Consider the following 24,601-nt stretch of genomic DNA (forward strand, 5'->3'; position numbering starts at 1 on the left):
CAATATATCATACTCAAATGCATACTTTTGAGTAATCAGACTTTGTTGATCTTATTATAAAACACCCAACAAACATAATGGAACAATAATTAAAAACAGGCCATTTCTCATGTACTGTAGGCAGATGCTAAGAAGTGCTGTTGTTCATATCAGTCTGTCGAAACCTCACTGACCGACAGCAGCGCATATTTACAAGCTGAAGTTAACTTTACTGAAGCTGAAGAAGGTAATAAAAACAAGGAATGACTCGCAGCTCTGTTCAACAGGTTTAGCTCATTTTGTGTCTTTAGACTTTCATTCTCTAGCACTGGTCACATGGTCTTTTCCTCACTGAATGATCTAACCAATCATAAAGCTCTCCTTGTTGTTAATTCCCAGGAATTGCACCTTTCCCCCCACTTTTTTCTCTTTCTTCAACATGTGCATAATACACTTTCCTGTACTATTTTTCCACTTGCATTAACCTTTATTGCTTAAACCCTGCATGTTTTATGTTTGACCATTACTGTAGTTCTTGAATGAGATGTACAATTGTGTCGTTTTTGTGACGTAAGCAACACCAAACGTTAGGTTAAATATCTTAAATGGTAAAACAAAAGTCTTAATTATCATTTAAGAGGTCTTCAATTTGAGGATGGAAAAACAGGAATCGTGATATGACCTAATGTGATTATTAATCTTTAAAATTACATGATAAAGCGCTTTAATTACAGTAAGTAAAAAATAATCTGAGATGCATGTTTTATTTTGTGATTGCATAGGACATACAGCATTCATTTTATTTGTGCAGGTCTTAAATTTGATTTTAAAAACGAATAAATGTAAGTATTTTAACAGAGAAAATAATTACACGCTTCACCTTTAACCGCAAATGTACCAGCAGGATAAAGCAAAAGCATTTTTCTTTACTTATTACCTTAAAATATTAATTTGACTTCCATTTGAGCATGACTTTCCACTGTACTTCCCATATTTTCATTTTTGCACCGTCCCAACGTCAAAATCCGAGCCGCCTCTGAGAACAACTCTATCATTCAGCTTTAGCAATAAGGAAAACATTCTTTCCTCTTGGAGTCTAAACATCAACTCTAGATTTGGACAGCAAGCCGCCTCTCTTCAGAACTCGTAGGGTGAGATCAGGAGGTGGACCCGTGCCAGATGTTTGGCTTGGAAGGTGCGCTCGGCGTACTCGGACATCTCCACCTCCACGCTGAGCTCCTGTGGGCCTGGCATGGGCCGGACGAGGATCAGCTCTCCGGTCTGACGGTCCGAGCGCTGCATCACGAAGGTGTTCCTGGAGTCTCCTCCTCCTGCGATGCCGAAGCGGAGGCTGTCGGGGCCGGGCCGACCCGGAGCCGTCGCGGTGGCCATGCGGAACAGGGTGGCTGGGGTGCGCAGGTTGGACGGCAGGGACAGGTAGTGGTGAGAAATGGTCTTGGCGGCGAATGGACAGGACCGGCTCTCCATGGGACAGGGGTTTCTTTCACACTGGCTGTGGTGGAGGACAGAACATCAACGTTACCTCATTAACTGTGTTTGAAATACCGCACATCTGTTCCAAAATCCTAGTTTAGTAAGTGCACACGTACACAGTCCCAAGAACTTTACTAGCAATCCCATTTCCACCACATGAGAAAAAAAATCATGCCATAAAATGTTGACATATTGGGCCCTATTTTAACGATCTGAAACGCAAGTATCAAGCGCGAAGCGCAAGTAACTTTGTGGGCGGGTCTTGGGCGCTGTTGCTATTTTACCGGCGGGATAAATGACTCTTGCGCCCGACGCAAGTTTAAAAGGGGTTGGTCTGAAATAGCTTCATTATTCATAGGTGTGGTTTGGGCGTAACGGGAAATTAACCAATCAGAGTGTCATCCAACATACCCTTTAAGAGCAGGTGCGCATGTTGCATGGCGGATTGCTATTATAACGGCGGATTTACCAGGCGCGCGCCAGGAGCGGTTCACAGCCGAGGAGAAGTGACGTTCTTGTATTTTTGTATCTCATAATTGTAACTTTTTCTCATAATTATGACTTATAGTGAACATTTCAACTTTTTAATCTCATAATTCTAATTTACCAAAACATTTTTTTTTTATTATGTGGCAAAAAAAAAAAAAAAAAAAAAAAATTGCTTTCAGATGATGTAGTCAATAAAAGTATCTACCAGCAGGGACGAACTGGACCATGCTAACCAACTCTTTTTGCACTACATCTTAACATTGACTATGCCAGTTATGATTGTAAATATTTCTGGTGCTGTTACTGAGAATATAGCATGTGTGCCTAAAACTTCAAGGTTTAGTGACTCACAGATCACAGCCTCACATTTAGCAGGACACAAAGGGCCCATTCACATCTTAAAAACACCTTACATAATAAAACAAGCATAAAAGTGTCAAACAAGAAAAAGAAATGATTGTAACCCACTTAAATTACACCGCAAGCAAGTGGCAAGTGATTTAGAGGAGGCATGAGTGGCCCCCAGTGCTGTGAGGGACTCCAGGAGACACGTGTGTGTGTGTGTGTGTTTGATATGCAAACACAAGCTCAACAACATGCATTACTCTGTCATTTTCTCCCGTTTTCTAGTCGAAATCGTCACATGCTATTCTGTGAGAAAAAATAAAAAATAATTCTATGGTTATTTACTCACCCTCGTGTCATTCTGAACCCGTATGGTGGTAAAACTAAAAGTTTTTAAATCACATAGATATTTTGTATAAAACAACAGTTCATAGTCATTACAGGCAGGTTTGATGTCATACATTTCGGCTGGTTCCTCACACAAAGTTTTCGTATGACTTCAGACTTAGCCCCTGGTTCACTATGAACTGTAACAGTATATATATATATACATACACACACACACACTCATCGGCCACTTTATTAGGTACACCTGCTCGTTAACACAAATATCTAATCAAATAACGATCTAATCTAATCATTACCTAGTGGATCAAAGTGTACGTTTTTGAAAATGATACCGTTATCATCTCCATGCAAACAACAAAAACTTAACTTGACACAGTTTGTGAAAACGGTGACATCATGCTCATGCGTATCACGTGTTCAGTCCACAGGCACATAGTGTTTCTTTTACAAAGTGACATCTGGCATATATTTAAATGGACACCTGCCATGGTGTTTCTTATTCGTCATCTCTGATTTAGATCTGTGTCTATGAGTGTCCTAAGCCGATGCACCGTACCGTTTATTTACTCATCTTAAAGAAGTCACCGCTCGGCTCGCCAACGGTATAATCTGGTGTGTAAAGCAGGTTCTCCTTCAGAAATGCTGCAAAGTAGGCAGTGGACAGTCCGGCAGCTCACTGAGCTTTAGTGTGTGTGTGTGCTCACTCACAACGGTGACGTCTTGACGTAGCTGACGTTGCCGTGCGAGCGCGGACACTCGGGGTTCACACACTGGAAACCTCCTCCGGTGTTGATACAGGTGGTGCCACGGCTGCAGTTGTGCTGTTGGGTAAGACATTCATCCACATCTGGAGCGCCGGAGGGAGAGGAGACATCAGAGGAATAATACAGTGAAAGAGAAGAATAATAGAGGGAAATAGTGAGTTGGATACATGCGGGACTGCTTGTTTTGACTGTAAATTTGATTTGCGTACAGGTCTGTGATCGTAGACGTGTTCCTGGCTGGATTTCTGAGTGAGATCATCTTTGAAACACCATCACCTGTGTTAAAATACTAAAGCTACAACCCATTTGACATACAAGATCCTTTCAATTACTTGTGTAATATCTCAAGTCTATGTATACTTACTATATAATTATATTATCATTTTTCTATATATCTCATATTTAAATGTTCTGCATCATTGTACAGTACATTGTACATAGCAAGGATGAATTAAATTGATAAAAAGTGACAGTAAAGACATTTATAATGTTACATAAGATTTCTATTTCAAATAAATGCTGTTCCTTTGAATTTTCTATTTGTATATAACAATACCAATAATACAAGAACAAGAAGACACCATCATTTATAAAACATAAATTTACACAACATAAAATCCAAAATATTGCTAGTTGATTAGTGAGGTCAACTACTTTATTTGTAGATATTTTTTAACAGTGATGCTACAACTGAGATGTATTTATTTTATTTTTATTTATTTATTTTCTCCCCGACACTGAGCGTCACTGACAACCAGGGCTTGACATTACCTTTTTTACTCACTAGTGGTTTTCCAAAGTTACACGCCACTCAGCATTTTCACTGGCCACAATTTTGGCATCGATACCATGGGGAAAAACTGCCATATAGATATTTTTAATATGATCTCATAATTTAGCAGCAGGTTTATTAGGCTGCTGTCACTTTAAGACCAGACGCACTGATCCATTATTCTGTTACACGTGTTTTATTTCTCAACTGTTTTTGTTCACTTAAAACATTTAACTGATTGTGTTTACATGAATACTCACCTTTTTATATTATTTTGTGTGTATTTTACTGTTTAAGCGCAATAAGCAGCAAAAAAGACTCAATTTAGTACTGAGAGGCGGCTTTATGTGCACACACATTGTGTGTGAGCACAAAATCTATGGGAATTAGTAAAATTATGCGCAATCTCACGCCGAAATTCAAGCCCTGTAACACCAACAATATTCATCCGGAGCACATTAAACGAGTGAGTGAGGAGAGTTGGGTTTGTGTGTAACTCGCTGTCGGACAGAGATTCATGAGAGAGAGAGAAAGCGCTAACCTGACTCCGCCAGATGGATTTGCTCCGCATATCCATCTGGAAACCTTCCGTTGAAGTAGTTTTGGTAAGGGGCGAAAATACTGGTTAGCTGATTGGCCTATGTTGGTGATAGACGGGCCAAATCAACCAATCAGATCAACGAAGCATATGACGTACTAACAGAGCGTATCTTTTCCTCTGAGAAAAGCCTCCAGAGCAGTGTTTTGCTCTTCTTTTTAAGTGAAGAAATACTCTGTAATTCCGATAAAACTTGCTCAATAGCCACGCTGATGCTAGTTTCATCCGCTGAAGCCGACATGTTCTTTAGACTGAACTGACGCGCTTCTCGTTGCGTCACACCTCAACCCGCCTCAAAGCCAACGCTGATTGGACGTTCGTTTGGTGAACTGCTCCCAAATTTTCTTTAACGGAAAGTATCCAGACTGATCTGCGAGTGAAACCTTGAAAGCTCGCGAGATCAGGATGGTCTCACGAGGCTAAGAAAGCGCAGTATCGTGTATCTATTCTGCGGAAAATGAGTATTGGAAGCGTTTCAGATTTGAGTATCGATATGTATTGAAAAAAATTATATTTTTGACAACACTACATAGCACCTACTTTATTATTTCAGAAGCCTTTTTAAAAGAATACATTTGAAAAAATTTATATATATATATATTATATATAAAATTCAACCTGCCAAAGTGTCTAGTAGGAGTGACTGCGTTACACGCCACTGCTGAAATACACACGCATTAGGCGGATGTTAATGTCAAGCCTATGGAGCTAGAATTGTGTCTTTATTACATGCGAGAAAATAAATGATCTGAGAGAAAAAAGAATATTTGAGAGAAAAAGTTTTCATACCAATAGCAAAAAATAATAATATTTGAGACTAAATTTGAATTTTTTTTAATTATTTCTGAGAAAAAAAATCTCTCTCAAAATACTTTGAAAAAAAAATCTCAAATATATATTTTTTGCTATCAGTGTGAAAACAATTGATATAAGACTATTTTAAACAAAACTAGGTGGGACACTTTCAAACGGTATATCAATCACTGTCTAACGTTAGCTAGCTATAGGGTTGCCACCTTCCATGCATACTAACGTTAGTTGAAAGTTGTACACGAGGTTGTATATGACGAACAAGCAGTTACTCTTCAGGTGCTTTGAGGCTAGCAAGTGCAAAGGTAGAAACTAGCTCACTACTCACTAAATAAGGAGTGAAACTATCTAAATCAAAAGATCATTTATTTTCTCGCATGTAATAAAGACACAATTCTAGCTCCATACAAGCCCTGCTGACAACACAGACCCAAGAGCTGAAATCGTTTGCAGGATTGATTCATATCAAACACCAGCCAGAAGAACTCCCTCACCTTTGCTCTCCAAACGTTCCTCCAACTCACCAGCCAAAAACTGAGTGAAACGATTTCCCTCCACATCCGCACTATTTGTCTTCATCTACCAGCTTTATTTACCCCTGGAGGTCTTTGTAAGGTGTCCAAATGACTTCTACAGAGTATGTCCTGCCGGTTGCATTTTCAGATTCAGATTCAAACAATTAAGAATAGAGGGTCTTTCAGCAAAGAACTCATTCAGGTTTGGAACGACATGTGGATGAGTAAATAACGTCAGTGTTTATTTTTAGTTGAACTTTTTCCAATGGCTGTAAAACACTTCTAATCTGAAGCGTTGTTTGTAAGTGTATGTTTCTCACTCACCCTCACAGCTTCTTCCATCAGCGAGCAGCTTGTATCCGGTGGGACAGGAACAGTGGTACGATCCCGGGACGTTTACACAGGCATGGCCACACAGAGGCCCTCCACGGTCAGCCTTATACACCTCACATTCATTCACATCTGGACACATGCACACATAATAACTCAACATATGATTAAATGACAGGAGAGAGTGACAGAAAGGAAACGAGACAAAAAATACATAAAATGCCTTATGGAAAATGTGCTTTTCACTACTTCCAGGATTGCAGAAAAATATGTTTATATTGAACATTGATGCAAATATTGAGGGAAAATAAATCATAAAAGCGTTTGGTTTAATAATAATATAAATGTATGAGGTGGCGAGGGGGCCTTTTGCCCCGCAGTACTGATACAATTACAGTTAGCTAAAGTAATAACATCTAAGTTGATACTTGTTCAAAACAATAACTTCAGCAAAGTTTGTACTATTTTCTGTTTATTTTGATAATTTGTTTTTGTTCAATAAATATACTGTATATTTTAAAAATACTGAAAAAGTATTCTGAAAGCTATAATAATATTGGCATAATAATGTAATTTGGATTTACAGTTACCATGTGATAAAATAAACTATTATATGATACGATTAGAGTTTTTTCAAATTGCTTACACACTAAAAGTGGAACTTGAGGCTCACTCAGTGAAAACATTCACTCATCTACCGAATCTTCAGACCTAGTCTGCAAAACTGCAAGCACATTATACGCTTTACACTCAGTTTGAAATTGAAAAACAAACTTTTTGCAAACCTCTAAACACAGTTCTCTACATGCCACACTCATTTACTGATGGCCTACACCCAATGGCATGTGTGAAAACACTTATTGATCATAAATCATAAATTGATCACAAAGAAATCAAAACTCAGTTTTGAGAAAGAAAGAAATTATTTTTACCCCCATGAATTTATGTTTGCACATACATGTGTGACAAACTCCTGTAGACTCCACTGAACAAGCAAAAGACACAAGAGAGTAGTGTTTTACATTTTTCACATTTGTGTGTAGTTTGGTGTGTATGTGGCTAATCATTTGATGTTTGTGTGTAGAGTTACTATGCAAAAAACACCATTTTTGGAAGAGTTAAAATAGTTTGGATTGATGTGTTTGCTTTTGCTAGAGATGTCTGATGTTTTGCATGTTGTGTGCGTGTTTTGTGGTTTCGTGTGTAGAGTTTCAAGAAATTGAGCCATAGTTTCAGAAATTGTAAGCAATTTGAAAAAAACTGTAATATTATATTTGTTAAATATGCTAGTTTCATTAAATGTGGTAATTATCTATAAGGTGGACACCAAAATTAATAAATTATATGACCATCTGAATCAGCCCAATATTTCAGCCCAATATCAGCAGGGACACTTTTACCACAAATACTTTTACATTTTCTTCAGTTATTGAAAAACTGTTGATTTAATTACCTTAAACAAAACTGAAAATCGTTAACACGACCTTTTCTAAAAATATATTCAGTTATTTTAGCGATTATCGTTTGCTACATAAATCTATAACACTGTAAAAAAAAAAAGAAAAACATTAAATATTTGATAAAATTAGCACAGAATCAACTTGGACTTGGAATTGCTGTCCACGATTTCCATGTGCATCCTGAAACGTGGATATTCAGAAAAGTGCGATGAGTTTTGTGCCGTCTGGTGGATTATAGGAGAACAAAACCAAATATTAAAAAAAGATAATAATTAATTAAATCATAAAATTTTTAAATAAAAAAGAAACACTTAGTAAATGTAGTATTTGTATTATTGTATTATCATTAATATTAAGTGTAGTATTACACTTAGTATTTGTTTGCCTGCATGTCATGTGACCATTCATTGACATTAGAGAACTGTGAATGTGTTGAAATATTAACTTGAAATCTCAGGGTGATAATATTCAAATAATATAAATAATATGTGGTCAAAGGGGTTCAGCTGACAAAAAAGTTTGGGAATCCCTGACTTCTGACATTTTAAAGTGTCATCTTATAATTATTATTAATAATACATTCAGCATATTTTGCAGAGATTGTATCATGTTACAGTAAAGTTTACTGCTTTAATGCATGCCGAGGTCCCTCATTTGTAAGTTCCTTTGGATAAAAGCATCTGCCAAATGATTAAATGTAATGTAAATCCTTGTATATGGTTGTTTGAAGCTATGAATGCTGGAGCTACCCTGACAGATGCTGTTGTCGGAGGTGCCGCTCATGTGGAAGCCAGCGTCACAGCTGCAGTGTTGAGCTCGGTCCACTCTCGCACAGCGAGGCTTGCGGCTGAAGGCCGGGTCGTTCATAACACTCCACTCCGGAGGGGCTGAGAGAGAGAGAGAGAGGGGGAGAGAGAGAGAGAGGGAGATGTAAAGAGAGAGAGAGAGAGAGAGCAGGAAATGGAAAAGAAGAGGTTTAACCTCCCACAAACACTCAGACCCGCATATACAGCAATGAAGACAAACATTCACATGCATGCTTTCATTTATGGACCGGATCACAGGTTAAAGGTGAAGTGTGTAATTTCTCCTACACTAGCAGGCACATTTGGAATTGCAAAAGTATTTTTTACATTATCTGAAATTTTTTTTTTTTTTGCAAAAGTCACCACCTAGTGGGCACTGTTGGGGTAACACATTACAAGTAACGTGCATTATGTAATCAGATTACTTTTTTTGATGTAACGAGTAAAGTAGTGCATTACTTTATGAATGTACACATTAATATTTGAGTTTTTTTTTTATAAATTCAATTTAATGAATTAGCTTAAACATTTTTTTAAACTACTAAATTAAAATTCTCTTCTCCATCCGTGCACGGTAACAGATAAAAAGTAACAGAACACATTAGTTTTGACTTCAATAATAAGAGTTGTACGTAGGTAATATGACCTGTAATGTTAAGAGCACTTGTGTATGACATACATCGCTCTAGGGGTCAAGAAATATTCTAAGTCTTATAATATTCTAGTGCTCTTCTATATTCTAATTCTTGTTGTTAGCATGTTTCTAACATGAATTAGCATGTGTCCTCTATAAGCCGCATGATTTGACACCTAATGAAGGTGTGTGTTACATAGGCTATGTTTTTGAATGCATTAATCACTTGCAAAAGCTCAGCGCGAGCCTCAGCCATTGGCACATGTAGAAGAGATTAGAGAAACACAGACCTGTCTGCGTCTGGTATTGACATTGACTCCCACTCCAGTTGTGTGGACAGGTGCACTTGTACTGGTTCAGAGCCTCCGCACAGGTGCCACCGTTCTGACACGGGTTACTGGCACACACACTCACATCTGTGTGAAAGACAACAGCCTTATGCTGAGAGGACTGACAGTAAAGGTCACAATTAACATGTCTCATGCAAATCAAGTCAAGTCATATTGCCTTTATTTTTATAGCATACAATAGAAATTGTTTTTAAAGCCGATTCACAGTAATAAACAGGAGAGTAACAGAATTAATAATGCAAACTGAAAAAAAGTCACTCCTTGTGGTCAAAAATAACCGCATTGGAAATGAATGGGAGACGAAGTGATCTAGTGGAAGCGTTCGGTACTGCGGCCAAACAACATCTGACTGAAAGCTCAGTTTTTGAGATATCAACCTCAAATTTGGAACACAACTTGTCTAGATTTATGGCTTTGATTTTTTTTTTGCAGTTTTAAAGTAAAATGTGTTTTTGAAAATAGATATTTCATATAAAAATTAAAAATAGTATTTTTGTGCATTTTTCATAACAATAAACGTATTTTTTTAAAAACTTTTTTAAGTTCACTTTTTAAAACTTTTTTCACTTCAGCAATAATCTGCAAAGTTTGATCTCTTTTCAAAGACTTAGGCCAAGTGATATCTTTGAAAAGAGATGAAACTTAAGTCTGTGCTCTAAAGCATTCAAGATTTACCACAGTTTAAGTTGGAAATGTGATTTTCAGATCTATGCTCAAAAAGTGATTCAATGGAGTATTAAAACAGCGTAAATATAATTTAGAACCATAAATCCCATGAATACAAAATATTAAATAAAAAACATTATCAAACTTAAATATAGTACATTCATTTCATTGAAAAACAAAAAAACAAATAGACACACAGTACCTGAGGGTTAAATTAAAAATATATTACCGTAATGAATCTGGACCTGTTTTCTTTTTGCCAATTTTTTTATTATTCGTAATAATTCTTTCTATAGTATTTTTTTATGAAATAGAAAATAAATATGGAGTAGTAAAAAATATAATACAATGGGTTTTTTTAGACCAACTTAAATCAGTGATTTAATTCAACATAAATTAAAGGCAGTACAATAATACGGAAGCGTATTGCATTCACTTGAAGAAAAAAATCTACTCTGTTTTTCTGAATTAATGAGTTAATTATCTCAGAATTACGAGATAATTTTTCATGGAAAAATTTTTTTGCTCTGTTTTTCTGAATTAACGAGTTAATTATCTCAGAATTACAAGATCATTTTTCATGGAATTTTTTTTGAATTAATGGATTGATTATCACAAAAACTTTTTTTCCATGAAAAATTATCTCGTAATTCTGAGATAATTAATTCAGAAAAACAGAGTAGATTTTTTTCTTCAAGTGAATGCAATACGCTTCCGTACCAATAATGATTACCATGACATACATACAATTTAAATAATATTTTAGATATTGTTTAAAGTACTGAGAATGGGTAAATATGCTCTCATGAAAATAATATCACAATGCAAAAAAGTTTCGTTTGATTTTAGGGTAAATTATATCCCAAAAATGAGATTAATCCTGAATGGTCGTGTTTTGTAAAGCCACTAAATCTGGAATACCGTCTTTTATCATGGATTTGCACTCCTAATTAAGGCAGAATGAAAGAAATACTTGAAATATCCCAGATTCTTATCTCCTTGTCTATACAGAGCTGAGGATTATGTGTCCATGGAAAACACCTGAATTGTTGAAGGAATTAAACGAGCCCACATTCTTCCCTATTTCCTGTACAGAATGGCACAGTAAAATGAAACCGATCTCCTGGAATGTTAACAACGGAGGAGAGTTGAGTCCGGTGTTTCTCAACCCTGTCCTGGAGGACCCGGCCCCAACACTGCACATCTTGAAAGTCTCCTCTTTCTGACACCCATTTCAGGTCCTGGAGTTTCTTCTAATGAGCTGATGAGTTGAATCAGGAGTGTTTGATTAGGGAGACAAAGAAAATGTGCAGTGTTGGGGAGCAGGGTTGAGAAACACTGATCTAACCTGTGGTTCTCTCACATGCCCGCCGTCACATTCACAGTGTTGGGTTTGCGTCCCTAATCGTTAACGTTTGAGAGGTCGGTTAGGTTTACAACAGCTTCTGTGCCACACAACAGCAGCTGCGGGCTGCAAACTTCATGTGCTCTCGATGGGGATTTACTGCCGATGCTGTAAATATCATTGATGGGCAGTGAGAGCATGCTTGTACACAAGCGTTAACACATGTTCCTCACAGATGAGGAGATAGAGCTCTGTTAGCTTGCTACACATGTTAGGGCAGAGATCCCTGAAGAGCGGATGAAATGATCCTTGAAACCACTTTCTTTTGACTTGATTTGTGGTTATTTCTATAATAAAAGAGTGTAACTGCTGTGGTCTAGTATCTGGTTTAGATGATTCCAAAAATATGCCAAAGGACATGTTTGCATCATTGTGCAATAGTCAAAAACAACATATAAAAAGAAAAGCTCTGTAATCAATGTTTTAAAGCAGCACTAGGTTACTTTTCTTTTTTTTTTTTTTTTTCTTTTTTTTTTTATTATTATTGCAAATTAACAAAGGAGTAATACATACAAGGTAGTGAGACACATATACAATACATAAGAGAGAAAAAGCACAAAAAACAAAACAAAAACAACGAAATACAAAACAGCCCAGTACAGTCATCGATAAAGTGGTGTATGTAGGGACATGAGATCCTTTCTGTGATGCAAGTATGGATAGGGACAGTCCGGTAGTATCAGTACAGTTTTAGTGAAGTATTAATTATCCCAACAATCACAACAACAACAGCAATATATTAATATTAGTGGTGATAGTATCAATGATAATATTTATAATGATAATTCATGACAATAATAGGAGCATTAGCTCTAGAAATCTATAATAATAGTAACAATAGTACTAATAACAATACATTTAGGTCAGTCAAAAAAATGTCACCGTACCTGCTCTAAACTCTAGGTCAGGGGGCTGATCCACAGCTGCCAGTGAGCACAACCAACAGACATCCCCACCCCCCTACCCACACAAACACCGACACCTCTCCTCTATTCAATAATCCGATTCCCCCTCACCGCCGCCAGCGACACCCAACCCCCGTAGTTATGTTTTAAGGCTCCATTGAGGTCTTCTCTAAAAAGGGCGCAAAGGTTACTCTAGGTTACTTTTCAACCTTCATAATATATTTCCAAGTCTCTTGTGAAGGTACATCGACTTACAATAGGTTGAATGACACGTCTGCCATAGCCTGACGGGGTCTGTAGCGTTTTTAATCGTACTTTTAAACTTCGGGTTTCGGGTAGTAACCGGCGAACAAAGAGAACTTCAAAATTCGACTGCTTTACGGCATATACGTCACTTCCACCACCACCGCCACTTCCTTAAAATCGGACGTGCGAGCCAACTGTTATAGTCATGGCCGAAGCAGCACAGAAAAACAAGAAAGCAAAGGTTTTATCGGAGCAAAGCAAAAAGAGAAAAAGAGAAAGTGATCGCGTTAAAGGCAGAACGAGGATCAACATTGGGCCAGCATTTTCTCGCTGGCGTGAGCTGAAGGAGGAGGAGGGGTGCCCGACCGATGCGGACTTGGCAAAAAAATCAAATCAAATGAAAGCCTGTGTCTAAACGGCGTGCACAAGTTTGGTAGGCGCTACATTCTTGCAAGTAAATATATAAGATGTACAAAATCATATTTTAGGATACCTAACATGTCTGTGATATTTGTTTATTTGTCTTGCCTCAAGCTATAATGCAAATCGATTTGTAAAATTTGCAGATTCATTTATGGTAGCTTGATATTATAATATTGACGATATATGGTTATTATAACCACTCAAACATTGCATTGAAGTATCATATAGATCCAGTAAAACGGTAACCAATAGACTAGGCTACTATAATGACGCTGGCTTGTAAACGTGATCATCGCGATCATTTGTCGTTAGAAAAAAAATAAAACCCATGAAATTATATATGACATGCTGAAATATATGCCACTGTACCTGGGATGAAGACATTTCACACGCGACGCAAGCAGAACACCTGCATGTGACCTCCTCCTACAGTGTTCAGGGCTATCATGGTTGTCAACAATTGCACGTGCATGTAGGATGACAGAGTTTACGACAGTAGTAGAGGTCTAGAGGACAATACTGTTTCCCAACTGTAGGGGGACCCCACCCCGAGAGCAAAAGTTCCCTGGTGTTACTTTAAATGCTCAATTACAGATCAATGCATTATGATGATGAAGGTTTCGGGTTTGATACAAGAGTTTGTGGCGTGATTTCTTTTCTTACAGTGGAAATAAACACAGACTTGCACCATAAAAGCAGATATGTGAAGTAGTGTTATTTTAGTAGTATTTATACACTATTATAATATTTTAAATTCATTTTGTTACAAATTATAGCTTTAATCTATTTTTATTTAAGTTTTAATAATTTTAGGACTTCAACTTTAACTGTTCCAAGGCAACATTTCTAAGTTTTTCATCTAATATTTATATTTTATTTTGGCTTTATTTTAATTAACAAAAAATATTTTTAATAGTTTAATAAATAACACTAATGTGAAGCAATATAATTCCCATATATATATATATATATATATATGAATAGTTCAGATGCAAAAGCCTCTAAATGCCATCTGAAATTTTCTTCTAAAATGATCATTTTTATCAAGCTCGTATATTTAAATTCAGTAATTTCACTTAAATGACAATAAATGGGTATTTGTTCTTGCCATTTAAGTGAAATTATTTAACTTAAATATACGAGCTTGATAAAAATGATCATTTTAGAAGAAAATTTCAGATGGCATTTAGAGGCTTTTGCATCTGAACTCTTCATATATATATATATATATATATATATATATTTCACAGTAGAGTAATGAAAATGAGGGTGTTTTGCTGAATTGTTATGAAAATAATGTCACAATGTAAAGTTTACATTTTTGAAATGTAATTATTGTTTAAATTGATAAAAATGGAGCTTATTTTAGGAGCATTAAGATGTTTTGTTAACAATAACACTAATGTGAAGAATGCATTTTTGTTAAAGCCAACATTATTCCCATATATATATATCCCTTTTTTAATACGGTTAAGATGTTTTGCTTTGTAACACTTTTTCATGAAAATTAAACACAAATTCTCATTACCATCGGGACACTTTCCTTTTGTGTTTGTGTGTTTGTCATTTTTTATTATTTTTCTATGTAAAAAAGTCTTTATTTAGTGTCCTTAAGAGTGGGTTTAGCGGCTCAAACATGAGGGACGACTCGAAATGATTTTCTGTGGTAATCTCAACATTATGCCAAAAAAATGCTTTCGATACGAGTTTAACTTGTATTGCAGCAGAGAAATATTTCTACTGGGTAAAAAATAAATAAATACAGTTGTCCAGTTAAAGAAATGTCCAGTTAGACATCAGACACAAGGACATTTAAGTAAAAAAGAAGTGAATGAGAAAAAGGAGGTTTGAAAATCTAAAGTTTTGACTCTCCGGCCAAAGGAATTTTTCTTCGACAACAGTGCTCACGATCCCTCTCCTGTCTATTTTCTTTCCCAGGAGGCTTAAGTATGAGAATTTGCAGATGTAAAAGGTTCACTTCATTCCCCGAACTATTTCAAAACTCCTTATGAACATATTTATGTTTTTTCATCCACTCTGAGAGGTGCTTTCGGAAGCAAAACTCTCAAAATAGACTCACTTACTCCCACCTGCAGAAATATAGACATTACAGTGTCTGTGCTGGCTTTCAAACCCAAACTCTCTCCTCAAACACACACCCCTTTCAAACACACTGCGGCACGCACGCCCCGTCCCACTGTACCACGAGGAATGTCCCGAATGCTGCCAGCAGCGATATTAAAGGAAGTCATCAATAGCATGCTTAGCATAGTTGCGTGCTATCGGAGCATGGGCCGCTTAATGAGATGTGTGCATGAGCTTAACCTCTGCCCACTGAGACCATACACACTAAACACACAGAATACCAGTCTGAATCATATTAACATTTTCTCATTTTAGAGAAGTGGAAGTATGGGAATGATTTAGTGAGTGAGCAAAACATGAAAACTCTTATTCTATATTCTTATGCTTCTATGTTTAGATTGCAGTTCTGCTCATGAGGTGCATCCTGGGATGTGTGTAAACACTATTGAAGGAGGAACATGTGTGATCTTTATGCTATCCTGTTTCCACTTCAGAGTCAAAAATCAAACAGGTGAGATAAAGGAAAAATATGAGATATGCAACAATAAGAAACATAGTTGCAACTGTAAGAAATAATCATGTAACTTTTATTTACAGTATTTGTTTTAATTTCATTTCATTTTATACTTAACTTTTACTTAACTTAAACTTGTTTTATTTCAATGAAACATTTCTAATTTCCAAACTTTTCAAGAGCATGTTTAATAGTTGTAGTTAACAACACAAATTTGAATAATCAATATACAGTATATATTCAATATTCAGAGTACAATAATGAGAATGAGGTGATATGCTTCATTGTTATAAAAATAATATCATAAAGAAGTTTAAAATTGTTTAATTTATTAAATTGTTTAATATTCTTTATGATAATTAAATTCTTATTAGGCATTTGGACCTTTAAATTTTGTGTATGTGAAAACTTTTTTTTTATTTAGAGTATTTATTTTTACTTTATTTAAAGCTGCAGTCCGTAGTTTTTCCTCTTTGTCGCCATCTCTGTTCGAAATCTGCATATTCGCGGAATTATCAACGTTACGTGGGTTGTGCCTCGGCACGGCACAGCGCGGATGAACACAATGTTTTGAGGAGAGTGTGCGGCTGTCAGTCACCGCCGGTGCGGATACTGGCATTCACAATCACAGATTATACTTTTAATTGGAAGTATGACCAACATAAGGATTTTCACCGGAAAATGTCATCTGAACAAAAAAAGTATTGGAGTAAATCGTGCTGATTAATGATCGCTTATCATATCCCGTCAAACCGTGCAAATTATACTTTGTTCTCAAACTGGTCATGTTAACAACATCAGCAGTGTTTCCGACTACATTCATTCTGTCATACGGGCCACCACACCTAAAATCATCCCGCCACGGCTGCAGCTTCTCGGTCCGATATTGTATGTGTTATTGTTAAGCCCCACTAAAGGCATACAAAACATTGCAAAGCACCATAAAGTTTTCGCACTATATTCCAAGACTTCTAAAGTCATTCAATAGCATAATGTGAGGTAAAAATGTGTCATGATTCTGCCTTAGTATCCTTGATTTTCCTAGTCTTGAGGCAGGATCATGACAGAATCATGTTTTGTGTACAAGCGCATGGCCAATTGTTTGGCCATGTGCTTGTGTTGTCTCGTTACGTTACCCCGCCCCCTTGTTATCCTCCTCTCGTCATTATTGTCTAGTCAGTTTCACCTGTCCTTGTCATTAGTGTTCCCTTTATAATCCCCTTGTGTATGCTGTCCTGTGTCGGTACATTGTTTGATGTTGAGACATACTTTGTGTGTGTTCAGACCGTGAGTTACTTGTTGGAAGTCTTGTTAAGAGAAGTGTTTGTTCCTGTCTTAGTTGTTTGTTATTGTCAGAGTTTTAGTCTATCCTGTCTTGTTTTGCCCCATCGTGGGTTTTGTTTTCTGTTTTGTCTTTAATAAACCCCTTGTTTAAGTTATCTGTTGTCTGCTATTGGATTCATCTGCTATCCACATAACAAAAATGTATATTTAAGTCGTTAAGTTAAAGTTAATGGAAACTCATCTCTCCTCAGTCATTCTCCATTCAGCATTCAAACAGCACGTCACGTTCGGTTACGACAGTAACACGACGACACTCTCTTCAAGATCAATGTTCACATTATTATTCTTTATTTGTAGATAAAGGTCTATAGTTTGCATAAAATTACTTTATCTTGCTGGAGTTTATAGCGCTTTCTAAATCATATTCCTTTCTCCCGGGTGTCTGTTACTACAGCACTAGAGTAGAGAGCGCTGTGAATTGTTCTTCATGCGCACTGTAAGTTTACTGAAATTTTAAACTGTTGCATAGATATAATACATTAAGCATAGATAGATATAATCTCTTCGCTTTGTGCTTTGAACTTTTCAATGCGAAGCGCTGCACGCTGTGACTTCGCGTTGCTTCAAGTGGATAACTCTGCGCATGGGATGCGCATAATCGCTCTGCCGCTCTTATTGGCGCCTTTCATGTTATAATGCTTAGGGGAGGTTTAAACACCTGGGATAAGGGGGCGTGGCCAATGGGAATATCACTCATGAGCCACGCCCCCTCCCCCTGGCGAAATGGACCTGCCACCACGGCTGGAAAAAATCCTAGAGGAAACACTGCATCAGCATTGCGTGACTACATGTAATGCCCTTCAGATATTATCCTTGTTTTCGCATGGGCCGGTTGCAGTCTCTTCTTCTGTAGTCACTCCGAAGTCTTCTGCATTTTACAGCGGGTGAGTCTCTAGTTGTCACTGGTGATTGTCGTTTGAACCTTTCTGGATCCGCCATCAAATTAATAAGTTTAATTATATCAAGTGCTGTGAGAAAAGGCTATAAATCTCCACCTCCAGCATCCTCACACTCATAGCCTACTAGCCGAGACTCTTCTTTATGTGTACAGATGTGTGTGTGTGTACAGATGTGTGTGTGCAGATGTGTGTGTGCAGATGTGTGTGTACAGATGTGTGTGTGACGTAATGACGCAAAGACATGCTTGAATCTCCCGCAGAAATCCACCAGTACCACTGGAATTAAAAACATTATTACAAGCTTACCGCTTTGAATCGAGCTACGGCAAGCAGAGAGTTCTGAACACTGGCTGGTTATGTATTTGCTCAAAAATGTATTGTGGATAATTTTTAACCCAAAAAAGTTACGGACTGCAGCTTTAAGTTTTTTTTACTTTCAGGTGGAAATGGGTTCCCATACCACCTCCTGCATTCATTAAAAATGTTATTAAAATAATTAAATTGTCTCACAAAAAGTTTATAAGAAATATGTAGAGACAAATTATGTTGGTAACACTTTACAATAAGCTCCCATTAATGTTAGTTAATGCATTCACTAATTTATTCACACACAGTATTTATTCATCTTTGTTAACGTTGTTTAATACAAAAACAACTGTTTCATTCACGTTAACTAATGTAGATAACTTTATTGTGAAGTGTTACTATAATGTTTGTATACAAAATTAAGTTCAAGCTGAATCCTTTAGACCAAACTGTCACGGTTCTGTTAGTTTGTTTTTTCAGTCACGTTCTCCTTTGTCTTAGTTTCCCGCCAATCATTAGTTTCTATGGACACGGATTAATTGTCACAGCTTCTGATCATTTAGTTAATTATCTGTCTATTTAAGTTCCTCTGTTTGTATCCCTCATTGTCTGGGATTGTTTATGCGTAGCACACTGTTTCATGCTGTTTTCCTGTGTTGAATAAATCTAGCTGTTATTGGGAAAGACTTATTCTGCCTTCTTCGACCAGGGATTGTTACACAAATGTTTTTTAAGATTACGGGAAACACAAGTTCAGTAAAGTGTGTCCAGACTTTTGTGTGGTTGTTTATTTGCAGCTGAAACTTGACCTATGAATCTGGCTCTTTTTACAGTAGCCCTGCCAGCTGAGTTAAAGCCGAAGCATGAAGGCGTTGAGACGCACCATGGGCAGGAATGCAAGTACAGGTGTTTTTCTGCGTTTCGGGACACTTAATGCTTCTTTAACGAGCGCTTCATTCAGTGCAGCTCAGGGGCGAAGAATGCCTCTCTGTCTTCACACACTCCTTATCTCGGTGCCTGTGTGTGTAGTGTTCGCTTTAGCTGTGGTGTTCACAGTCAGTTTCTTTCACAAGCACAGGTATTCAGGCACTATCTCAGTAGTGTCACTCTCAACGGGATTTCAGATTACCCAGCTCACAATATAATGTGTGTCTTAGTCCAGGAATTCTGCTCAATAACACAGATATAGTTACATAGCAGAGAATGTGTGAGGTATGTGTGATGATGATGCGTGCTGCTTTATCTGATTTTTGAGTTTCTAATCTACTTTAAAACATAGACTAATCATTTAAACATTTTTTGTTGCAGGGGTCTTCAACCTTTTTCAGGTCAATGTCTCTGGGTAGTTTAATATGACTAAAATAGATTAATATTTTATATATTACCATATAAAATTCGTATACGTAATTTTTTATCTTTATATATATAGTGTGTAACGGTACACAGAAGTCACGGTTCAGTACATACCTTAGTTTTGGGTCACGGTTTGAGATCGGTACATTTACATGCCTGATTGCTTAAAGTAAAAAAAATTAGGAATTGTTGATTTGTTACCCTATTGATAGATTGACCTCCTCTAAACATTTCTGATTAGATAAAAAGCACAGGACAGTCTGTATTGAGCTGAAACAGTCCAGTAGATGTTCACTTGTGTTGAGGGTCCAGGATTAACAGTGTTATTATGTTTTTGACGCACCTTTACAGACGACACCGGCTCCGCTCCAGGTACCGTTCTCCTGGCACACGCGTGTCCCCGGTCCCATCAAGCGATAACCCTGAGAACACGTGAAATGAACCTCATGACCCACCAGGTGCTTCGAGCCCAGCTTTCTGCCGTGGGCCGGAGCCACCAGAGCTGGGCATGAGAACTGGGCTAGAGATGAAAAGACAGGAGAAAGAGACATAAAGAGAGGAGGAATGTCAGAGTAGAGAAGGGTTACACGAGGGACGGAAGTCACGCATGCTGAAATGTTGAGATATTTTGCCTGAAGGCAGGCACATCTTACTGAATGTGGGAACCGTCATGGGAAAAGATTCATGGGAAATGCCTCATTTCATACAGACAGCTTACGAATACGTGAACAATACCACATGGGCCATGCAGAAAAACAAGAGCTGGTGCTTGTCTGTTGTTTAAGCCTTCTGGAAGTGAACATGAAATCAAAGTTGACTTAAAAAAGTCGGCCTTTATTGTGAACAATTCATGCACAAAAAAAGAACAAGAGTTTGCTTTTGTACATCAAAATGATATATTTTGCTTCTGAACTTGCAACTTTAAATCATCAAAGCCAATGATAATTAACTAATAGTAAACTAATATTATATCAATGAAACTAAAATAACACTGATCTCAAACCTGCTCTACAATATATTTAATTTAATACTTTGTTTCATTCCAAAATATGCCACAACATGGAAATAAAATATATTGTTGGTTTTAAACTTTTAAAAAATCCACGTTAATACCATTGTGCATTTTCTGTAAATTCAGTAACTCGTGTAATATGTGAGACGAAACAACTAAAGCATGTTGGATTATTATTAAAAAAAAATTAAATGTTGAATAAATACAGGACACTGGGATATAAAAAAAAAATTCCAAGCAACAGTAAGCTTGTTTTTAAAAGGGATTGTTTTTTAAGAAGTCTGAAAAATGCACAATCCTGTCACATCAGCGCATAAATGTAAAAGATGATCAGTAGTTTGTCACAGAATCTACATCATTCTGTCCTGTCAAGCACCGGCTGCTACAAACGCCAAAGTAATTCTTGATCATGCCTGTCGCCAACCCCGGTTCATGAAATGTGCATCAGCGTCAGCCAAATGACACAGTCTCACATCCGACCCATTCACATTATCCGTAGAGTAATCCAGACCTGAAGAACCAGCCAGACCACTCATTTGAAGGAAGGAAGTCATTTCATGCTTATAAAATACTCATAGATTTCGAGAGATCTTGGATTGGTTGGAATTCTGCGGCCTTTCAACTCGTTTATTAGGATTAATAAATCCTCTTTGCCAGAATTACTGTCCAAAAACAAATTTTTTTATTGACTGGATACTTTTATCGCCAACTAACACACGCTCTTTCGTTCAAAACACACATTTGCATGGGGAAATGTTTGACTAAAGACCCTTCTGTGTAACTCATTCATTTTCCTGATTAGAAGAACTGGTTTAAACACGAGGATTTAGCCAGAAAACATATTTAAAGGGTTAGTTGACCCAAAAAGGAAAGTTCTGTCATTAATTACTCGCCCTCGTGTCGTTCCAAACCCGTAACACTTTCATTAATCTTAGGAACACAAAAGAAGATGTTTTTGATGAAATCTGAGAGATTTCTATCTCTCCATTGAAAGCTACGCAACTACCACTTTGACGCATCAAAAAGTTCATGAAGAGATCATAAAACGAATCCATAAAGAATTTAGCCGTTTAGTCCAAATTTTCTGAAGGGACACGATCGCTTCATATGATGAACAGATTTAAATTAGGCTTTAATTCACATTAAACAGAAGCTCAACCGAACCTGCTTGACGCGTGAGAACGTTGTATTTTTTATTTATTTTTTAGTTTTAGTTTTAGTTGTAAAACAGTAACAACACTGGGCTCAAATCCTGAAGCAGCCTGCAGGTTTACATCTTTCATACACAACTTTGATGTATGTTTTACGGTGCCCTCAAGTCGAGGACTATGACCAGCAACTCCAGATGCCTAAATGACATCATACACACACACACACACACACACATACACACACCTGCTCCTCGTGGAATCAGAATATATAGGGTTCAACAGGGCTATTTTAAGACAAAGGTCTTGTTAATGATTTTCAGTTTTGTTCAAGGTAATTAAAGCAAGTTTTAAATAATTTTTGAACAAAAATGAATTCTTTTATTTATCAAAATAAACCGAAAATAGTACAAACTTTGCTAAAGTGATTGTTTTGAACAAGTATGAACTTAGAGTATTTGTATCAATACTCTGTTCCTTTTGCCCCAGGCTGGTTTTACCCAGCGTGTCTATGGGGAAAAGACCTCATACGATTTTTTAAACAAACTACATTAATGATTTATTTTCATACAAAACCTATTGCTCCATCAGTGTTCAATAAAAGCATATTTTTTCTGTGATCATATATGGGAGAAGTGAAAAGCACTTTTTTCTTAAGGTGTGCCTTTAAGCCCCTTTGTACCCTACATGTAAAAAGAATTATTCCACAGAGATGATGAGATATGTGGATATGCCATGTGTTTACTTACATGAGGACTGGTCTGCTTGTGGGAACTTGGACACTGAGTTTTGAAGGTTGGTGAGCTTGGATTTCATAATCCGAAGCCCTTCGGTGAATCGGATCTCCTGTCCTTTAAGAAACTTCTCCATTTGACGCAGGATGCCCATCACTCGGTGCTTATCCATGCAACCCTGAGGCACAAAAGTGCACGAGTTAAGAAACCATCCGAGCACCTGGTTACAATTTGATGGCAAGCAGTTATCCCGAAATTACAGAACACAAGCTCATATGGAGGAGATATTGGACATCTAAAACGATCGCAAGGAACATTCCCACTAAACGTTAGCTTTGTATGGAAATGAAAAATGGCACACATGAATTATCAAGGCCAGATGTTGTGGGTGATGTCATGGGGACTCCTGTGGGGCATGACATGAAAGCTCAGGCCAGTGTTCAGCAGCTCATCGGTGTGCCACCAACACACAACCAAGTCCCCTTAGAAACACAAATATTACTCCAGCAACGATTTATCGAAGCGATGTTGTCCCAGATGCATTTAGACCGTGTGTTCGGTCAGTGGGCAACCTCTAAGGTCCTCTCCAGGAACCACATGTAAGCGTCTAATACTCTCTTTTTCTCTTCAGCGGCTTGATGGCAGTTGTACAAAAAGCTGTTAGGCAGATGTCTCTGCGACCTCTGTCCAAAAGGCTGGTCTCCTGACTGTTATTCATGGCAGTTAAATACAGACTCGTTAGAGGAGAGAGGAAATGTATTGGCTTTAAATTTCACTAAGCATTTGCCATGGTAAACAAAGACCGTGCTAATCTGGATCAAACACAAAAATGCATCTGACATATTTAATGATACAACTTTGTCTCCTGTACTGGTGGTTTCAAAAACTTTTTTGGGCACACTTAAAATGTCTGAATGTCATTGCACTAGATTATTTTGCTATATTGTTTGTTATATTTTTATATTAAATTATGTGAACTACACCTGTGGTTCACTTGAGAAGATAGACTTCATAGATCCACTAAAAATAAAATTTCAAGAGACATTGAGCAAAAAATGATAAAGGAAAGTAAAGGTACTGTTGCAGAATTCGAGCACTGATGATAGCCTACTTAATATTTTGTTTTTATTTTTAAGTGTGATTTAAGTGACCAAATGTAAATTAACATTGTTATTTTTGATCACTAAAATAGCATGCAATGTGCATTCAGATAAATGTAGGGGTGAATTCAGGTTGAATGGGACACTTTTTACCAGGACCCCATACATAAAGTAGCCTACTGTATATGCCTTGTCAAATGTTTTTAATTGAGATTGCTTTCATTACCAACATTTTTGCTACATTATATTAGGCTATATTCATAAAGAATATTAATTAATTGTGTAATAGAAATATGAATCTAAATATTAATTTAATATACGAGTATACTTACTTGCGTTGCATCATTACAGTTGCACAGCGATAAGACGTTTAGCAGGAGAAAAACTGTGTATGATAAATTCATCCTCCTGTATCCGAGTCTATGTAAAACCGCAGAATTGTCTTCTTGTGTCGGTTGTTTTTAATCCTCAAGTGTCTTTACGGTTCAAAACTGTGCAGTCTCAGTCTGATAGTCATTGAAACAAGCCTGAGAGGAAATGTTTGATAAACGGTTGCAGAAGTTAGTAAAGATGCTCCTGTTCTCCTCATGAAGACTCCACTGAGCGCCTGAGGAGTCGTGGTGTCTGATTCGCGATTTGTTCTTTTGGATCGATTCTTTTAAATGATTCGTTTGAACCGATGCGCTAAACGTGGATTCCACTGTGAGCGCAGGATTCATCCATGCATCAAAATGTCACTATGTTAACTATAACAGTAATACTGTGCA

At 37.1% G+C, this 24,601-nt stretch overlaps 1 protein-coding gene across 1 annotated transcript; it reads right to left on the bottom strand.

Annotated features, from left to right (window-relative positions):
* Positions 1-633: 633 nt before the first annotated feature.
* Positions 634-24,482, bottom strand: LOC130085088 (fibulin-7). The gene is made up of 8 exons (XM_056250671.1): positions 24,167-24,482; positions 22,750-22,912; positions 20,184-20,360; positions 9,635-9,760; positions 8,654-8,791; positions 6,439-6,576; positions 3,364-3,502; positions 634-1,492 (listed from the first exon to the last, which is right to left on the bottom strand). Exons 1-8 carry the CDS (start codon positions 24,236-24,238, stop codon positions 1,117-1,119), a joined length of 1,329 nt encoding a protein of 442 aa, XP_056106646.1. The 5' UTR covers positions 24,239-24,482; the 3' UTR covers positions 634-1,116.
* Positions 24,483-24,601: the final 119 nt, after the last annotated feature.

Source organism: Rhinichthys klamathensis, unplaced genomic scaffold (genome assembly GCF_029890125.1).
Source record: "Rhinichthys klamathensis goyatoka isolate OS25496 unplaced genomic scaffold, OSU_Roscu_1.1 h1tg000072l_1, whole genome shotgun sequence".
In the NCBI taxonomy this organism is placed as follows: Eukaryota; Metazoa; Chordata; class Actinopteri; order Cypriniformes; family Leuciscidae; genus Rhinichthys; species Rhinichthys klamathensis.

Bases quoted from the DNA above. Each gene is read 5' to 3' on its own strand.
- LOC130085088 (XM_056250671.1), bottom strand. From the start codon at position 24,238: ATGAATTTATCATACACAGTTTTTCTCCTGCTAAACGTCTTATCGCTG. The intron at 22,913-24,166 runs GTAAGTATACTC...TTTGTGCCTCAG, and splicing joins ACTGTAATGATGCAACGCAA to GGTTGCATGGATAAGCACCG. The intron at 20,361-22,749 runs GTAAGTAAACAC...TTTCATCTCTAG, and splicing joins ACAAGCAGACCAGTCCTCAT to CCCAGTTCTCATGCCCAGCT.